Raw genomic sequence first — 19,789 nt, 5'->3', positions numbered from 1 at the left:
AGTTTTAGAGCAGGTGCAGAGACAAGCAACAAAATTGATATGTGGGATGGAAGGTCTCACTTATCAAGAAAGGTTAGATAAACTGGGTTTATTTAGTCTAGAGAAAAGACGCCTTAGAGGGGATCTAATTAACATGTATAAATACATCAGAGGGCAATATAATAGCTTGGCGGATGAGCTTTTTGTCCCTAGGCCTTCTCAAAGGACTAGAGGACATGATCTGCGCATGGAGGAAAAACGTTTTAGCCATTTATTTAGGAAATGGTTCTTTACAGTTTAGAGTGATTAAGATGTGGAATGCATTGCCACAGGAGGTCGTTATGGCAAACTCTATACCTGCATTTAAAGGGGGCTTAGATGCTTTCCTTGCGTTGAAAGACATCCATGGCTACAATTACTAGGTAATGCCTAATGATGTTGATCCAGGGATTTTATCTGATTGCCATCTGGAGTCGGGAAGGAATTTTTCTCTTAGAGGCTAATTGGACCATGCCTTGTAAGGGTTTTTTCACCTTTCTCTGGATCAACAGGGATATGTGAGGGAGCAGGCTGGTGTTGTACTTTATACTGGTTGAACTCGATGGACGTATGTCTTTTTTCAACCAAAATAACTATGTAACTATGTAACTAAGACAAAATTATTTGCAATAAAGTGTGTTTTTTGGAGACAACTGATCCCAGCTGCCACTGAAAGTACTGTCTTTTGGTGCAACACTAAGACAAAATTAATTGCAATACCGTGTGTTTTTTTGGAGACAACTGATCCCAGCTGCCACTGACAGTACTGTCTTTTGGTGCAACACTAAGACAAAATTATTTGCAATAAAGTGTGTTCTTTGGAGACACACCTGGTCCCAGCTGCCACTGACAGTACTGTATTTTGGTGCAACACTAAGACAAAATTAATTGCAACACAGTGTGTTTCTTGGAGACAACTGATCCCAGCTGCCACTGACAGTACTGTCTTTTGGTGCAACACTAAGACAAAATTAACCTCCCCAGCGTTCAATTCCCCCAGGATTTCTGTGCAAACAGTGATAAAATTTATTTTTAAAACTTTTTTTTTTCTGTAACTTGCCAAAATGTGTCAAGCAAGGGTCTAGTATACAGTGCAGGAGAGTATTGATGTGTATGCATGTTTACACTGTTCACAGCATGTTTTTTTTGAACTGACATTTCTGTCCATACCGCTAGGGAGGTTAATTGCAATACAGTGTGTTTTTTTTGGAGACAACTGATCCCAGCTGCCACTGAAAGTACTGTCTTTTGGTGCAACACTGCTGCTGGCAGTGTCTGCTGGCAGTGGTGAGTCAGAGGCCCTGTGGGTGCTGTCAGCGGTGAGGATAGGGCCCTGTGGCTGGCCTGTCTGGCAGTGGTGAGGCAGGGGCTCTGTGGGTGGCTGGGTGCTGCTGTCAGCAGTGAGGCAGAGGCTCTGTCCTCTGTGGCTGCAGGCCTGCAGCAGTGCTGTGTGAGGCAGAGGCCCTGTGGGTGCTACTGTCAGCGGTGAGGCTGGGGGCCAGGGACCTGTGGCTGGCCTGGCTGGAAGTACGCTACGCTGACGCTCCCTCCTACCTACCCAAAGCTAAACCCCAAAGCAAATGGCGTTGATAACGCGCTCGGGTATTTATAGTCTCGAACCACATGACCCGCTCGGCCAATCACAGCGTGAGCTGCGCATTCGGGTGCACGCTCGGGCAAGTTCGGTGCACGCTTGGCCAAGTTTGGTGCACGCTCGGCCAATCACAGTAGGGGGGAGGAGTTCGAGCAGCGTGGCCGAGCCTCGTCACGAACACCATGTGGTGTTCAGCTGTGTTCGACTCAAACCTGAACGGCCCATTATTCGGGGAATAACGAATAGTGTCGAGCACTGTTTGATCAACACTAGCACTGATCAGGTCATGCTAACCTGCTCTTTGTGCTGACCTGGTGGGGGAGGTGTCATGAATGATACGGACGTCGAGACGATTAGCGATTCTGTATCATTCCGCACAGCAGAGCAGAATGTCACTTTCTGTTTAAATGTACAACAGATGTCTTTTCCTTCTCTTCTAAGTGAAAGCAAACCCATCACCCACACTGAATTAGAGTCCCTTTCCTGGCCAGTGACACAGATGTGTAATACATCAAAGGTTGTTCTAGCTGGTCACACTCAGATGTTAATTAACACCCCAAAAGGTCCTTTCATCCAGGGGAAGCCAAAGGGAGCTAACTCCCCAGGAGACCACTGCCAACCTCAGACACATTGGCACTGCTGGGGAACAGATTTAAATGCATGTGGTTTATGATTTCGGTCTGTTAAATGAAAACCGTGCATAGCACAGCTAGGAAATTAATATAGTCTTGTTCGTTAAATCTGCCCAATGTGCTGATATAAAATTCATAACAATAACCCGTCCGGTTATTGGTGTACCTTCTCGGGGCCAGGACAGCTTAATGCACTCATGCAAGATGTCATATTAATCGGTATTTTCTGACAAGTATGAATCTGCTAACCCCCTACATATGGCATGTATAGTTTATGAGTTACAGGGTTTTACAATTTAAGCTCAAAATCCTCCTAGGAGGAGGTGGACAGTCAACAGTGGGTAATTCAGAGGGGGCAGGCATTGCCACACCCCCAAACCAGCTTCATCAAAAGCACATTGCCAGCAGGCGGACTTTAGTCCTCCAAATCCCATCTTGACGAGAGCCTGCTGCTGCTAACCAGAGGACCATGTGGTTAGCAACCATCTTGGAACTGTAACATCTGCTTGGATTACAAAATATTACATAATTAATAAATTATAGGTAGCCTAGGTATCAATTAGTATAAACCTTTAATTATCCATATATCAAAATCACAGCTAGGACATACACTTTAAAATCAATTAAAACTCTCATTGACATAGTGACACAAATTGCAGGGATATCCCAAGGGCTCATATAGGTGCACCTATAATTATTCAAATACCGGTATTAATCCTCTTCAGGCCTCTTTTAAGATACTCCTGCAAACTCCACCAAGTCAGCCATCAATATGGGGGAAGAAAAGAAACCCTGTATACAGCACCACTCAGAGAGCCATTATATGGTATCACAAAATATCAAATGTCTTTATTCTCTCAAAATTGACAATATATTGCACTTCACATAATATTCAGACATTTAAAAACACTTAAAAGTTGGGGCACAAACCCAACAAGCACTCTCTGCCATGATCCCCCTATGCATAGTACAGTGTACAAAATGTATATATATATATATAATATAATATCATACCAAATAGTAAATAGCCTCCTGTATCCTAAATCTTGATATTGTATAAATACTTAGCCCGGTATGATCAAGGTGGAGGCAGGCACAGCGGGGCAGAGAGAGGCAGAAGGTCCCCGCAAACGGACCGACTAGTTTCGCGGGTATAACTCCGCTTTTTCAAGCTGCGGGGGAAGACCGTGTCTTCCCCCGCAGCTTGAAAAAGCGGAGTTATACCCGCAAAACTAGTCGGTCCGTTTGCGGGGACTTTCTGCCTCTCTCTGCCCCGCTGTGCCTGCCTCCACCTTGATCATACCGGGCTAAGTATTGTCTCCTCTTTCTTTCACTACAGGTTGTCACTTGTTCATTCACTGGTCCTGCTTTTTCCTATACTGGTTTTCCATGCACTATTACTCTAATGTTATTTATCAAGTATTGAACACGTTGTTCACTAACAACCTTTTGATTTCAGATTGTGGTTTTTTCCTTATCACATATGACAGATAATTGCTGTCTCTTAATCTATCAGTACTTAACCCGGGTTCTATCCGATTAGGGCTCATTTGAGCCCTCTGAGGACTTTATACAATATCAAGATTTAGGATACAGGAGGCTATTTACTATTTGGTATGATATTATATTATATATATATACATTTTGTACACTGTACTATGCATAATGGGATCATGGCAGAGAGTGCTTGTTGGGTTTGTGCCCCAACTTTTAAGTGTTTTTAAATGTCTGAATATTATGTGAAGTGCAATATATTGTCAATTTTGAGAGAATAAAGACATTTGATATTTTGTGATACCATATAATGGCTCTCTGAGTGGTGCTGTATACAGGGTTTCTTTTCTTCCCCCCTTTTAGTATATATACTAACCCTAGCACACTGTATGTGTATACAGGGGTAGCGGATTAACTTTTGTGTTATAAGTCAGCCATCAATATTGCTTATCTTCAATCTAACCCGTGTGCCAGAAGACCGAGTTTCTGACTCTGAGCGATTGACCCGATCAAGGACCGGCCCGTGCGATCTATGACATAGGTTGGACAGGTTTTGTGGACAGATTTGATGGTCAGACACAGTATCTTGAATCTGATTCTGGACTGGATAGGAAGTCAGTGAGGGATTCACGGAGGGGAGCCGCCCTGGTGGAGCGATGGGAGCAGTGGATAATTCTGGCTGCTGCATTCATGATGGACTGCAGTGAGGCTGTTCAGGTCATAGGGAGGCCAGACAGAAGGGCATTGTAGTAATCAAGACGGGAAATTATGAGGGCATGGATGAGGTAGTGGGAGGTGAAGATTGGGAGGGGGTGGGAGGTGAAGATTGAATATTTCCTGACGAATGGAGACAATTTTGGTGAAGTAGGTTGCTAAATCTGTGGCAGAGAGGGAGGAACGGAGAGGGAGGAAATGGAGAGTGGAGGAGAGGGCATGGAGGGGGTCAGTTACAAGCAGTCACTGAAATCATAAATAAACATGCAGCATGAGACTCACCAGCTCCACACACCAGCTCACCGCCAGCACCCTTTGGATAATGTCCTCCTTCTCTAACTCTGGTCCTGCCAGCTCCTGAAATGATGCCAAAACAGTCATGCCTCCATGAAACTGACAAGGGGCAGCGCTATACTCCAGAACCTGCAGAGAAAAAGAGCAAACTGATCAGAGCATAATAATGGGGTAACATAGAACACTACATGAGGTACCATTACCTCTTTTAGCCGTGACATGGCATCCCCGATCTCAGGGTGACCCCAGTTCTCTGCTGTCAGATCCTCAACTATAGTCTCAAAGAATCTGCGGAACCTTGGATCCTCGATGGAGATCTGTACGCAGCTCATTCTGTCACCCTGTCATTAAAATAAATATATTAATTAATCTGAATGAAGAAACTACAGCAAATCAAGGAATATAAAAGAATGCAAGATTGAGGATCACTGTCAAGTCTCTGGCTTCCACTACTTTCTTCATATCTAAAAAATAATATGTGGATCACATGAAAGTCAGGTTGGTGAGATAGGTACCTAAAGATTACACAGAGAATACACTCGGGGGCCCTTAAAGTGCAGCATGTCAAGAACGTCCAGAAATGTGCAATATAGGCAAACAGAAGGATGCTCACAACCCTGGGTTGTTACAGGAGCAACCATCAATACAGGCGTGTGGGGAAAACCTATCCCCACTTAGGTTGGTGGAAGAATCCCCTCCAGGTGGTCACATTCCAGTAAAAAAATACATTTTTCTGAAAATAGAAAAAAAAAAACACACGCAGTAGTAATCGATACAAAGAGAAAGTGGTGTCAAATAATGATATAAAACACAAAGGCAACTTAAAAATAGTGATGAGCAAAGGTTTGGCATAATCGTAATTTAATATCGTAATTCGCAACTACAATGCAAAATTCAGCAAGAACAAGTTCATAAATGCTCTACCCCCATATTATCACATACCAGTCGGTGCAGGATCTAGAGAGCCAGTCCAATAGCACAAATTGTAAAGGAAGGATCCGCAGACCAGACTTGGCTTGATGAAAAAATGTCTGTTCTTTATTAGAAAATTCCGCATGACAAAAGTGAAGTGCAATAAAATCACAGGATCAAAATTGTTATGCATAATTTCAGGGGGGAAAAAAAAATCATAAATCAAGAACCAAAATTTCATAATTGCGGTTCACTTTCGCATAATATTTTCCGACTTAAAGTGAACCTTAAGCCAGAAAAAAAAATGAGTTTTACTCACCTGGGGCTTCTACCAACCCCCTGCAGCAGTCCTGTGCCCTCGCAGCCACTCACTAATCCTCTGGTCCCCCGCTGCCAGCTAGTTTTGTTTTTGCCAACAGGCCCGTCAGGACTGGCCACGCGTAGCTTTTTCCGCATTCCCAACTGTAATTAGTGCTATTGCGGGCCGCAACGCGTACAAAAATACGCGATGCCGCATTACGAATGCACAGTGGCGTCCCTAGGGCATTTGACACCCGGTGCTGGGTATTAAAAGACATCCCCCCCCAAAAAAATGGGTGTGGCTATAACCTACGGCGCGCGAAGCGCACTGCGGTGAAAAATGGGCATGGCCATGACCAGATGAGGGCGGAGCTAACTAATTTAAAGTGAACCCGGGATGAGAGTGATATGGAGGCTGCCATATTTATTTCCTTTTAAACAATAGGGAGCCCTGCTGATCTATTTGGCTGCAGTAGTGAACTGAATTACACCAGAAACAAGCATGCAACTAATCTCGTCAGTTCTGACAATATTGTCAGAAACCCCCGACCTGCTGCATGCTTGTTCAGGATCTATGGTTGAAAGAATTAGAGGCAGAGGACCAGCATGGCAGCCAGGCAACTGGCATTGCTTAAAAGGAGATAAATATGGCAGCCTCAATATTATTCTCACCTCGTGTTCCCTTTAAAAGTGCAACGCAAAGACAGTGGGCCCAAGTTTTGGTGAGCCTTTTCCCAGAAAATTCACATAATTGTGCAGGTTTTCTCAAAACAATACACGTAAAGTGAGTAGATTTGCCCAGAAAATAAATGCAATCATGGCGGTAGATTTGCCTAGAAAATACATGCAATCATGGCGGCAGATTTGCCCAGAAAATACATGCAATCATGTGGAAGATTTGACCAGAAAATACATGCAATCGTGGCAGACCTGGCCAGAAACCACTTCAATCATGTAGCAGACCTGACCAGAAAATGCATACAATCACGTAGCAAGCCTGGCCAGAAAACACTTCAATCATGTAGCAGACCTGGCCAGAAAATACATACAATCATGTCGGCAGATTGGACCAGAAAATACATGCAATCATGTGGAAGATTTGACCAGAAAATACATGCAACCAGGTGGCAGACGTGGCCAGAAAACACTTCAATCATGTAGCAGACCTGGCCAGAAAATACATGCAAGCATGTGAAAGATTTGACCAGAAAATACATGCAATTATGTGGAATATTTGACCAGAAAATAAATGCAAACATGTGAAAGATTTGACCAGAAAATACGTGCACTCATGTGGCAGACCTGACCAGAAAATACATGCAATCATGTGGAAGATTTGACCAGAAAATACATGCAATCATGTGGCCGACCTGGCCAGAAAACACTTCAATCATGTAGCAGACCTGGCCAGAACAGTCAATACACCTGCTAATATAAATTAAAAAAAACATTTACTCACCTGAAGCAGCAGCAGACCTCCTGTCCCGGCCTCCGTCCGGCGCAGCTCCCACAATCCTCTGCAGCCAGCCAGCAACTGAAACTCCCGCGCTTAGAGCAGGGCTATGGGAAAATGGCGCCCGAAGCCCTGCACTGCAGACTCAAAGTCTCCAGAGCAGGGCTTCAGATGCCATTTTACTGTAGCCCTGCTCTGCCGCAGCTGTGGGCTGCTGCTGTCAGTGAACTGACACAGCGTCTATTAGACGCCGAAAGTCAGTTCACGCTGGGGGGTGCTTTAGGGGTGCTTGGAGAATGTCGCTGCCATTGCCCCAGTATAGCTAGTATAGTTGCCCCCAATATAGCTAGTATAGTTGCCCTTAGTGTAGGTAATATAGTTGCCCCAGTATAGCTAGTATAGTTGCCCCCAGTATAGCTAGTACAGTTGCCCACAGTATAGCTAGTATAGTTGCCCCAGTATAGCTAGTATGGTCGCCCCCAGCCAGTATAGCTAGTATAGTTGCCCCCAGACAGTATAGCTAGTATAGTTGCCCCCAGCCAGTGCCCCCAGCCAGTACAGTTAGTATAGTTGCCCCCAGCCAGTATAGCTAGTATAGTTGCCCCCAGCCAGGATAGCTGCCCCCAGTATAGCTAGTTTAGTTGCCCCAGCCAGTATAGCTAGTATAGTTGCCCCAGCCAGTATAGTTGCCCCCAGTATAGCTAGTATAGTTTAGTTGCCCCCAGTATAGCTAGTATAGTTTAGTTGCCCCAGTATAGCTAATAAAGTTGCCCCCAGTAAGTATAGTTGTCCCCAGTATAGCTAGTATAGTTGCCCCCAGTAAGCTAGTATAGTTGCCCCCAGTATGGCTAGTATAGTTGCCCCCAGTATGGCTAGTATAGTTGCCCCCAGTAAGCTAGTATAGTTGCCCCCAGTAAGCTAGTATAGTTGCCCCCAGTAAGCTAGTATAGTTGCCCCCAGTAAGCTAGTATAGTTGCCCCCAGTAAGCTAGTACAGTTGCCCCCAGTAAGCTAGTATATTTTGCCCCAATGTAGGTGCCCCAGGAGTGGGAAGCAGGGCTAGATGGAGGGGCTGTGGAGGGGTCCCTCAACTGGGACCCCTCCTTATGCCTCTCTCTCCCCTCTCCAGCATAGCGGCGACAAGTGCGGGGCGGCCGGAGGCGTACAGAGAATTACTCACCTGATTTCCGTGTTCCAAGCGCTGGCAGCGTCAAGACGTTACAGGTCTCCGCCTCCAATGCCGCCCACTGTCCTTCCGCTAATCAGGAAGCACAGTGGCGGCATTGAAGACGGAGACCTGTAACGTCATGACGCTGCGCTCCACGCTTGGAACGCGGAAATCAGGTGAGTAATTGTCCATACGCCTCCGGCCGCCCCGCACTTGTCGCCGCTAATTTCTGGAGGGGGAGAGAGAGGCAGAAGGAGAGGTCGCAGGTGAGGGAGGGGGGGATATGTCCCCCCTCCCCACCGCTGCCTCCACAGCCTCTCCTTCTAGCCCTGCTTCCCCCTCCTGCTGTGCTGCTGTGGGGGGTCGTGGCGACACCCCCCTGGGTGTCTGACACCCGGTGCGCCACGCCCCCCTGGGCCCTATGGTAGGGACGCCACTGCGAACGCATAGATATGCGTTGCCGCATATCTATGCGTTCGTAATGCGGCAACGCGGAACTAGCTGGCAGCGGGGGACCAGGGGATTAGTGAGTGGCTGCGAGGGCACAGGACTGCTGCAGGGGGCTGGTAGAAGCCCCAGGTGAGTAAAACCCATTTTTTTTTCTGGCTTAAGTGTCTCTTTAAGCAGTTCATAGCAAAGGAGAATAGTGGGAATAAGTAAAAAAAAATGTTTTCAAAAAGACAGAAGTTTTTGAGAAAATTAATTTTAAAAATGCAAAGGAAAAATGTTTTTTAAAGGAGTCATCAGGGGAAATAACGAAAATAAGTGCTACTTACCCGGGGCTTCCTCCAGCCCCAAGCTCCCAGCATGCCCCTCACTGCAGCTCCACGGTGAGCCGTTTGCCTGTGAAGCTTCCCGGTCCCCGGAGATGACGTCAGGCCGACCTGGAGATTGACAGTGCCGCTCGCGCAAGCGCAGTACAGGCCGACCTCCAGGTCGGCCTGAGATCATCGCCAGGGACCGGGAAGCTTCAAAGGCGAACGGTTCACCACGGAGCTGCAGCAAGGAACATGCTGGGAGCTTGGGGCTGGAGGAAGCCCCGGGTAAGTAGCACTTATTTTTGTTATATCCCCTGATTACTCCTTTAAACTCAGAAAAATGACAAATGAAAAACTATTTTTCCTTAGCATTTTTAAAATCGACCATCATAAAACCTAATGGAGATGTAACCACTTCTGCCTCCACTACAATATATCTAATGGCCTCTGTAGGAACCAGGATGTAGATGATAGTATCTGCACCTATACCCATCCCTCCTACACTAACTAAGAAAGCTCTACCTGGGGTGCGATCCCTCCCTTTGCCCCCCACCCCCATGCAGAATCCTTTTTGGGGGCGATAGAAGCAATGTATGAGAAACCCAGGGCACAAATACTAACAACAGGCTATATTTCAGAATAAATCGAGCTACAGAAGGGCTCCCACCAGGGCTGCCCGCTATCCCCACTGCTTTCTAACTTAGCTCTAGAACCAATGGTAACCATGCTAAGGGAGAAAGTACGAGGAATATATATATATATATAGGAAATATTGAGCTATAGCAAGCAATCTTTGCTGATGATATTCTATTGTTTATAAGAGAGCCCATTAAGCACATCCCAGAAGCTTTGAAAATGATAGGAGTTTGGGACTTTGGCTTTAGGATAAACAAAGAAAAAAGCGAGTTAATGCCCCATAAAAAAATTGGCACCAATAAAAGTCTGGACAAGATTAGGTGTAAAAATTAGGTGTATTTCTAGGTATTAAAATCCCCATTGACATGTCACAATTATATAATTTACATTTTTCTCCAATAGTCAAAGAGGTCATAAACCAAGTGGGAAGGTGGATGACACTGCCAGTGGAGTTGGTGGATAGAATAGCACTGTAACGATTGGTGTCAGCAACACAGATTTTTCTGATTATTGGTGATCTGCTGTATCACCAATAATACAGATGCTATACTTGATTATGTGGTGATCTGCAGAATCACCAATAATACTAGTCTAGCTAGACACAGGACACCCAATGTGGTATAGTGTTTGGTGCAACAGTAATTGGAGAGGTTATCTCCCGAGAAGCGGGAGATACAGACACTACTGCAGCCAAGGATTCCCTGAGGAGCAGGGAATCAGACTGCACTGCTGCCAGTGGACCTCTGAGGGGCAGAGTCCCACTGACTGTGCTGCCAGGTAATGATATGTAATGGAATGAGTGATTCAGATAGACCTGCAGCTGAGGATTTCCTGAGGAGCAGGAAATCAGACTGTACTGCAGCCAGTGGATACCTGAGGAGCAGGGATCACTGACTGGAGTAATGTGATGAGGATTGGTCTGCAGCTAGGGATTCCCTGAGGAGCAGGGAATCAGACTGTACTGCAGCCAAGGATTTCCTGAGAGGCAGGGAGACAGACTGTACTGCAGCCAGTGGACCTTAGAGAGGTAGAGACCCACTGACTGTGCTGCAAGATGGTCTCCAGAGGAGCCGGTGACCATAGGCCTAAACTTGCAGCTAGTAACCACCTGAAGTGCAAGTGTCACAGATGTACAGTAAGGCTGATCACCCAAGGGCTTGGTGACAGCCAGAAAAGTCAGACAGGCCAGGTCGGCAACACACGGACAGATGAAGTACAGAGGTGGAAGACTGATTCGGTATCCAGGTACAGGCAATGTTGGCAACAGGTAATCAGATGGGCGGAAGTACCAAATCAGAGAACAGGAGAGTAGTCAGGAAATACAAAGGTCATAACAGGTAACAGTAACGTATCTCAGTCCTAGTCTTAGGTGTGAGGTCCTTGGTCACAACACCTGGGATCTAGTCTAACAGATAAACAGTAGCAATGTAGCAATCTCTTAGTCTTAGGTGTGAGGTCCTTGGTCTCAACACCTGGGAACTAGTCTAACACATAAACAGTAGCAATGTAGCAATCTCCTAGTCTTAGGTGTGAGGTCCTTGGTCTCAACACCTGGGAACTAGTCTAACACATAAACAGTAGCAAGCAATAGTACTTTAAAGCTATCAACGGAATCTGACTCAGTGTGAATTCCCAGCTCCGGCTGGTTCTAACACACTGTGGAATCTGACTCAGGTCTGAGCGCTCACACGTAAATGTTCGCAACAGCAGACATCTTGCAACTGACAGGCAAGTCCTATAAATACTCAGAGTGCTCCACAGCGCCGCCCCAGTCACTCAGCCAATCCGGAGCATAGCTGGAGTCAGCTGATCGGCCTGATCAGTTGACTCCCCTTCTACTAGCATAAAGGTCCTGTCGCCTGGCGCGAGCGCGCGTAGCTCTCAATCTGTGTGCACTAGAAGGACCAGGCAAACCAGCATCATGTTGCTGCGCGGCAGAAGCCGCCGGCTGGGACGCGGAGATAGCCGCCATGCCGCTTGCCCTTGCGGCGGCATCTCCGCTATTCCTTACAAGCACTTATTAGAATGTTTTCGATGGGCAGACTTCTCTACTCCCTTCAGACTGTCCCACTCCTCATAAAACACAAAGACATTAAATTGATAGAAAAAGTATGTTGATAGAAAAAGCAAGTTTATATGGAAAAATAAAAAAACGCAAATTGCTCTGCACAAATTACAAATGTCAAAGACATTGGGAGTTATGAATGTACCTAATATAAGGGACTATAATGTGGCATTCTTGAGGAGACATGTACTGGATTGGGGAAAAGGGATGAGTCACTTATCAAATTTGGATATAGAGCAAGAAGCTGCCAGACCATGGGATTTGATTTGTCTATTACATGCCAGAATATCCAGATTGGAGAAAAGAATAAAGAGGAGCTATATGTTTCGAGACACTATTATGTGTTGGAAAATGTTTAGGAAAAAATACACATTTCCATATATGGTGTCTAGATTTCTTCCAATTTGGCATAACCCAGAATATCAATGTAGTATGAATCAAAAAAAAATTACAATGGGAAGTAAAAGGAATTAAAATATAAGTGATCTTTTTAATATAAAGGAAGATAAGAGGCTAAAATGTTATGAGGTAAGATAATCTTCATGATCTTCAGAAACCTGCTAGATTTCATGTTTGCTTGCATGAGCTCACTGGCTCCAGCCTGCTGATCACCTGACATCTAACTGCTAAACAGTAACCAGCACAACTGCCATCTTTGTGTTTACTATTTACCTGCATCAGTGTTTTACTTCAGCTTACATCTGGAAATATGCCTGAAGAAGGGGACTAGATCCCAGAAAGCTTGCATTATTTAACTTTATCAGTTAGCCATTAAAAGGTATTACTTTTACAGGACTTTGGTTTTTTCTACCTACATATGAGGTAAGAGTAAAATTTGGGATACAAGAAGGCAATTTTTTGGCATATGCACAGATAAAATCATGAGTGTCCTGGATGATATCAGATAGAAAAGTAACCACGGAATCTACAATATTTTATTGAATGATCACTATGAATACTATAAGGGGGGGGGGGGGGGGGGGGAATTATCCCGCATATATGATTACTTGCAAAAGGCAATGCAATTAACCAGTTCACCCCAAGGGTTTTTACCCTAACGGACCAGAGCAATTTTCACTTGTCAGTGCTCCTCCCTTTTATTTCCTAATAACTTTATTACTACTTATCGCAAGAAAATGATCTATACCTCATTTTTTTCACCACTAATTAGGCTTTCTGTGGGTAGTACATTTTGCTAAGAATTTTTTTATTCTAAATGCGTTTAATGGGAAAAATATAAAAAAATGGGAAAAAAAATCATTATTTCTCAGTTTTCAGCCATTATAGTTTTAAAATTAAACATTCTCCTGTGGATAAAACCAACACATTTCATTTACCCAGTTGTCTCGATTATTAAACCGTTTAAATTATGTCCCTATCACAATGTATGGCGACAATATATTATTTTGAAATATAAGTGTTATTTTTCTGTTTTTCTTTTTTTTTTTTTGTTCTGGCCATAATTACAAGCATCTATGTAATAAAGTAAAATTAATTTTCCCTCATAAAATATAGATTAAAAAAGCTTAGTCCCTATTTTAAGCTGTTTTTTTTTTTTTTTACAAGTGTTTTTTTTTTTGGGGGGGGGGGGGGGGGGTGGAAATTATTAATTATTGTGGTAATTTATTAATTTTATTAATATTGTGTATGTACATATTATGTATGTGCCTGTATGTGCAATATACTTTTTGGCCATAAGATGGCGCTAGTGAACACTCCCGTTATAGGAAATGATCACTTTTTTTGTTGTTTGTTTTGTTTACATTTTGTTAACTGTGACAGTTTCCTGTTTTATGAATGGACGCGGCCGCTGTTCGCTGTCGTGTTTGTTAACTGTGACAGTTTCCTGTTTTTTGAATGGACGCGGCCGCTGTTCGCTGTCGTGTCCATTCACTCCAGGCAGTGCGATTGGGTAGAGAACCGCTCGGTCCTCTTCCCCAATCACTTAGCACGGGAACCCGATAGAAACAGCGGCGGTAGCGGCGCATACATGTGTGGAGCAAAGCCAGGTTGCGTTAACCACTTGCCAACCACCCACTGTAGATTGGCGGCGGCAAAGTGGCAGCCCCAGGACCACGTAACGCAGATTGGCGTTGGGTCCTGGGGGAGGGGATTGCGGGCGATCGCGCGCGCGTCGCCAGCATTAGGCTCCGCCCACATGTGACGTCAACCTGCCGGCCAATCAGCAGCGCCGGCGGGTTGCAACTTTTTGAAATGGCCAATTGAAAGTGTATAATATGCTTTGTTAGGTAAACAAAGCGTATTATACACGCTGCCTCCTCCCTGGTGGTCACAGCGCTCGATCGACCACCAGAGAGGAAGGCAGCACTGTGAGTCTGCACACCAGCACACTGATCCTGCCCCCCCTGCACACTGATCGCCCACAGCACCCATCAGACCCCCCCCCTGCCCACCCCCTGACAGCACTGTTTGCACCCAATCACCCCCCTAATCACCTATCAATCACCCCTTGTCACTATCTGTCAACGCTATCTTTTAGATCAGGTCCTAAACTGCCCCCTGGGGCGCCTGATACCCCACACACCCTCAGATCCTCCCCAGCCCCCCCCCCCTGTGTACTGTATACAGCTATTCTCCCCTGTAATCACCTGTCAATCACCCATCGATCACCCCCTGTCATCACCTGTCACTTCCATCCATCAGATTAGTCCCTAACCTGCCCCTTGCGGGCATCTGATCACCCACCTACACGCTCAGAGGTGTACAGGTACATGGCCCAGTTGGATGAGGACAATTGGGATGTCTCATCCGACGAATCTTCTGAGTCAGAGTACGAACCTGTGGACAGCAGTGGCTCGTTGACCGATAGCGATAACGAGGTTGAGGTCCCGACTAGAGCCAGGCGTACCACACCCCATGTCACTGGACTGCAGGTGGCGCAGGATCTGCCTCAAGGGCAGCAGAGTGGTGCTAGCACTGGTCTGAGGTTTCATGGTGAGGCATACACCAGCAGCGCAGCATCTCCTGGACCTAGCACCAGTACTTCCGTAGACCCTGGTGAAGTGGTGAGCACCAGAATGGAAGTTAAAACTAGTTCGGTGGCACGTGCATTAAGACCCGAGTCGCAGCCACCAAGAAAACGGGCCCGTACTACCTATAGTCTTCCAGAGGTGCTGGCAAATCCCAATTGGCAATCCCCTGGTTTCGTCGCACCCGTACTGCCCCCTTTCACCGCCCAGTCTGGAGTCCAGGTGGAGACAGATAATCTAGGAACGGCCCTAGACTTTTTTTTTATCTGTTCTTCACCGAGGATCTCTACGACTTAATTGTGGCTGAGACCAACCGTTATGCCACACAATACATCACCGACAACCCGGATAAGTACTATGTCCAGGCTTACCAGTGGAAACCACTCCAAGTTTCCCAACTTAAAACTTTTTTGGGCCTTCTCCTTAACATGGGTCTAGTTAAATTGAATGTATTGCGGTCTTATTGGTCTACGCGCCCAATATATCACCTGCCCATGTTCTCTGCTGTCATGTCCAGGACACGATTTGAGATTATCCTGCGCTTCCTGCACTTCAATGACAACACAACCTGTCATCGAAGTGACCACCCTGCTTATGACCGGCTCCACAAAATTCGGCCCCTCATAGACCACATGTCATCAAAATTTGTAGATGCTTATACCCCTGAACAGCACATCTGTGTAGACGAGTCCCTCATACATTTTACCGGGCGCCTTGGCATCAAACAGTACATCCCAAGAAAGCGCGCCAGGTATGGGGTGAAACTGTATAAGCTCTGTGAAAGGGCCACAGGCTATACTTAGGGTTTTAGGGTCTATGAGGGAAAAGACTCAAAATTGGAGCCGGTCGGATGCCCTGACTACCTGGGGAGCAGTGGCAAGATTGTGTGGGACTTGGTGTCACCTTTGTTCCAGGAGGGGTACCATCTTTATGTGGACAACTTCTACACAAGTGTGGCCCTCTATCAGCATTTAAAGATAGAAGGGATCCGCTGCTGTGGCACCGTGCGGCCTAGTCACCGGGGCTTCCCCCAACGGCTCGTTAGTACCCGACTTGCACGGGGGGAGAGGGCTGCCTTGTGTACAGATGACCTGCTCGCGGTGAAATGGAAGGACAAGAGGGACGTTTACCTTCTGTCCACCATTCACACAGACACGACAGTCCAAATTCAACGGGCAACTGAGGTCACTGAAAAACCCCTCGCCGTCCACGACTATAATGCTTACATGGGAGGGGTGGACTTCAATGACCAGATGTTAGGGCCCTATTTAGTTTCCCGCAAAACCAGACGCTGGTATAAAAAAGTGTCTGTTTATCTAATTCAATTGGGTATTTACAACAGCTTTGTTCTCTACAGTAAGGCTGGGAGAACTGGAGTGTCCCTTAAATTCCAGGTAGACATCGTTATGGAACTCCTGTATCCAGGAGGTGCCGTGGCCCGACCCCAAAATGCAGTTAGCTGGCTGCATGAAAGGCACTACGTCTTTCCCATTCCGAGTGCCCCAAATCAACGCACCCCAAGAAAACGTTGTCGTGTCTGCAGCATGGCTGGAACAAGGCGTGGCACCTCTGTTTACTGTCCCATGTGTCCTGACCAGCCTGGCCTATGCCTAGGGGAGTGTTTTCAGAGGTATCATGAGCAGATACACTTTTAGAGAGTAGGGAACTCCAGTCATAGCAGTAGGCAGTAGGCACACAGGGGTCTCTGTGCTATTTCACACTGGCGTGATGCGTTAGGGAAAATTGCCCAGCGAAAGTCACACTTTGCGGTCCCCCTCTACGCCTGAAGTGCTTGACTTAACGCTAGTGCATGCCTACGTTACTGCGTCGCTTCTGCGGCAATTTGGGTCGGCCCGAAAGTCATGTTAGTCTACGGCGACGCAGTTATTTAATAGGCCGAATGCGATTACTGTCGAATGCTACTCTTGCGGTATTCCCTGAAGGTCTGTTTGGGGCAGTGCAGTGCGCGCGACCCACTGGCTACGCCAATATGTAGTGTGAACCCAGACATCAGGTTTCCAGAGACCCTAATACACTGTGCTGCCAGAAACCTCTCCTTTCACTTGGGACAAAGTGCATAATGTACTTCGCCACATCTCTGTGCGATTTGCACTTTGCACATTGTCCCATGGGAGACGAGAGGTTTTTCCTCAGAAAGGTAAGAAAAAAAAACAGGTAAGCAAAAAAGTTAATGTTTGGTTCCCAATGTTAATGTTTGGGTTAAAAATGTTCATTAAAGTTTATAAAAGTTAATGTTAATAAAGTTATTGCTTTGCTGCTTGCTTGGTTTTTTGTGTGTGTGTTTTTCTCTCTTTTTTCCATCCTTTACCCTTCCAGGTGGACCGACCGACCGACCGACCGACCAACCAGCTGCAGCACTGATGGTGCATCCTGACAGAAGCATTGTGTGTCTGTCAGATTACACACAAGTCGGTGCATGCAGCGTTGCAGGACGAGATTTCTCCTCCACAGTAAAAAAGATACATTTGCCTAGGCATATGAGCTGAGGGGCGGTGTTGGATCTCCTATGCTTTGGCAAGCACTTTGTATCTAAAAAAGAACTCTGGCAATGATTTGTTCATCCACATCGATCGGTGTGAATGGATAAATCGGCTTTGCCAGGGCATACGAGCTGAGTGGGTGGACGTTTTTGGGTGGCAGCTCATATGTCCTGGCAGACGCCTTCCCCTCTTTTTTTCACATTTTTTTGGCAGATATTTTTTCATCCACATTGATTGATTGATTGTTTGACTGTCATTTCTCCTTTCAGCCCAGAGTGCATTACCCGTATGCCGAATATAAGAAGTATAGCAGAAACTCCTAATACTGGCCATACATGTAATGATTGCAGAGACCCTAAAATGCCAGGACAGACCCCACGAATGATGCCATTTTGGAAAGAGGACACCCCAAAGTATTCCGTGAGGTGCATGGTGAGTTCATAGAAGATTTTATTTCTTGTCACAAGTTAGCATAAATTGTTGTATGTTTTTTCCACAAAATGTCATTTTCCGCTCACTTATGACAAAAAATAAAATTTTCTATGAACTCACCATGCCCCTCATGGAATACCTTGGGGTGTCTTCTTTCCAAAATGGGGTCATTTGTGGGGTTTGTTCACGGTCCTGGCATGTGGGGGGGTGCTAAATTGTGAGCATCCCTGTAATGCCTAAAGGTGCTCATTGGACTTTGGACCCCTTAGCGCACCTAGGTTGCAACAAAGTGTCACATATGTGGTATCGCCGTACTCAGGAGAAGTAGTATAATGTGTTTTGGGGTGTATTTTTACACATACCCATGCTAGGTGGGAGAAATATTGCTGTAAATGGACAATTGTGTGTAAAAAAATCAAAAAAATGTCATTTACAGAGATATTTCTCCCACCCAGCATGGGTATGTGTAAAATACACCCCAAAACACATTATACTACTTCTCATGAGTACGGCGATACCACATGTGTGACACTTTTTTGCAACCTAGGCGCGCTAAAGGGCCCAAAGTCCAATGAGTACCTTTAGGATTTCAAAGGTAATTTTGAGGCATTTGATTTCTAGACTACTCCTCACGGTTTAGGGCCCCTAACATGTCAGGGCAGTATAGGAACCCCACAAGTGACCCCATTTTAGAAAGAAGACACCCCAAGGTATTCCGTTAGGTGTATGGCAAGTTCATAGAAGATTTTATTTTTTGTCACAAGTTAGTGGAAAATGACACTTTCTGAGAAAAAACAATAAAAATAAATTTCTGCTAACTTGTGACAAAAAATAAAATCTTCTATGAACTCACCATACACCTAACGGAATACCTTGGGGTGTCTTCTTTCTAAAATGGGGTCACTTGTGGGGTTCCTATACTGCCCTGACATGTTAGGGGCCCTAAACCTTGAGGAGTAGTCTACAAACCAAATGCCTCAAAATGACCTTTGAAATCCTAAAGCTACTCATAGGACGTTGGGCCCCTTAGCACCTAGGCTGCAAAAAAGTGTCACACGTGGTATCGCCGTACTCAAGAGAAGTATTATAATGTGTTTTGGGGGTGTATTTTTACACATACCCATGCTGGGTGGGAGAAATATCGCTGTAAATCACAATTTTTTTATTTTTTTACACACAATTGTCCTTTACAGAGTTATTTCTCCCACCCAGCATGGGTATGTGTAAAAATACACCACAAAACACATTATACTACATCTCCTGAGTACGGGGATACCTCATGTGTGGCACTTTTTTGCACCCTAACTGCGCTAAGGGGCCCAAAGTCCAATGAGTACCTTTAAGATTTCACAGGTCATTTTGCGACATTTGGTTTCAAGACTACTCCTCATGGTTTAGGGCCCCTAAAATGCCAGGGCAGTATAGGAACCCCACAAGTGACCCCATTTTAGAAAGAAGACACCACAAGGTATTCAGTTAGGAGTATGGTGAGTTCATAGAAGATTTTATTTTTTGTCACAAGTTAGCGGAAATTGATTTTTATTGTTTTTTTTTTTCACAAAGTGTCATTTTCCGCTAACTTGTGACAAAAAATAAAATCTTCTATGAACTCACCATACTCCTAACGGAATACCTTGGGGTGTCTTCTTTCTAAAATGGGGTCATTTGTGGGGTTCCTATACTGTCCTGACTTTTTAGGGGCCCTAAACCGTGAGGACTGGAGTAGTCTTGGAAACAAATGTCTCAAAATGACCTTTAAAAAACCTAAAGGTACTCATGGGACTTTGGGCCCCTTAGCGCAGTTAGGGTGCAAAAAAGTGCCACACATG

At 45.4% G+C, this 19,789-nt stretch overlaps 1 protein-coding gene across 1 annotated transcript in view; it reads right to left on the bottom strand.

Annotated features, from left to right (window-relative positions):
- Window positions 1-2,205: 2,205 nt before the first annotated feature.
- The window catches only part of LOC137543634 (farnesyl pyrophosphate synthase-like), a 60,870-nt gene continuing 43,286 nt past the window's right edge, over window positions 2,206-19,789 (bottom strand). Inside the window, exons 2-4 of the mRNA XM_068264756.1 lie at window positions 4,950-5,087; window positions 4,735-4,875; window positions 2,206-2,292 (exon numbers count right to left, since the gene is read on the bottom strand). Coding sequence (XP_068120857.1) covers window positions 2,206-2,292; window positions 4,735-4,875; window positions 4,950-5,078 — 357 coding nt within the window. The 5' untranslated portion in view covers window positions 5,079-5,087. The remainder of the gene's footprint in view (window positions 2,293-4,734; window positions 4,876-4,949; window positions 5,088-19,789) is intronic.

The sequence above is a fragment of the Hyperolius riggenbachi genome, unplaced genomic scaffold (assembly GCF_040937935.1).
Source record: "Hyperolius riggenbachi isolate aHypRig1 unplaced genomic scaffold, aHypRig1.pri scaffold_134, whole genome shotgun sequence".
Lineage (NCBI taxonomy): Eukaryota > Metazoa > Chordata > Amphibia > Anura > Hyperoliidae > Hyperolius > Hyperolius riggenbachi.
Note: the sequence above shows the minus strand (reverse complement) of the source record. Positions and strands in the feature narration are given on the sequence as shown.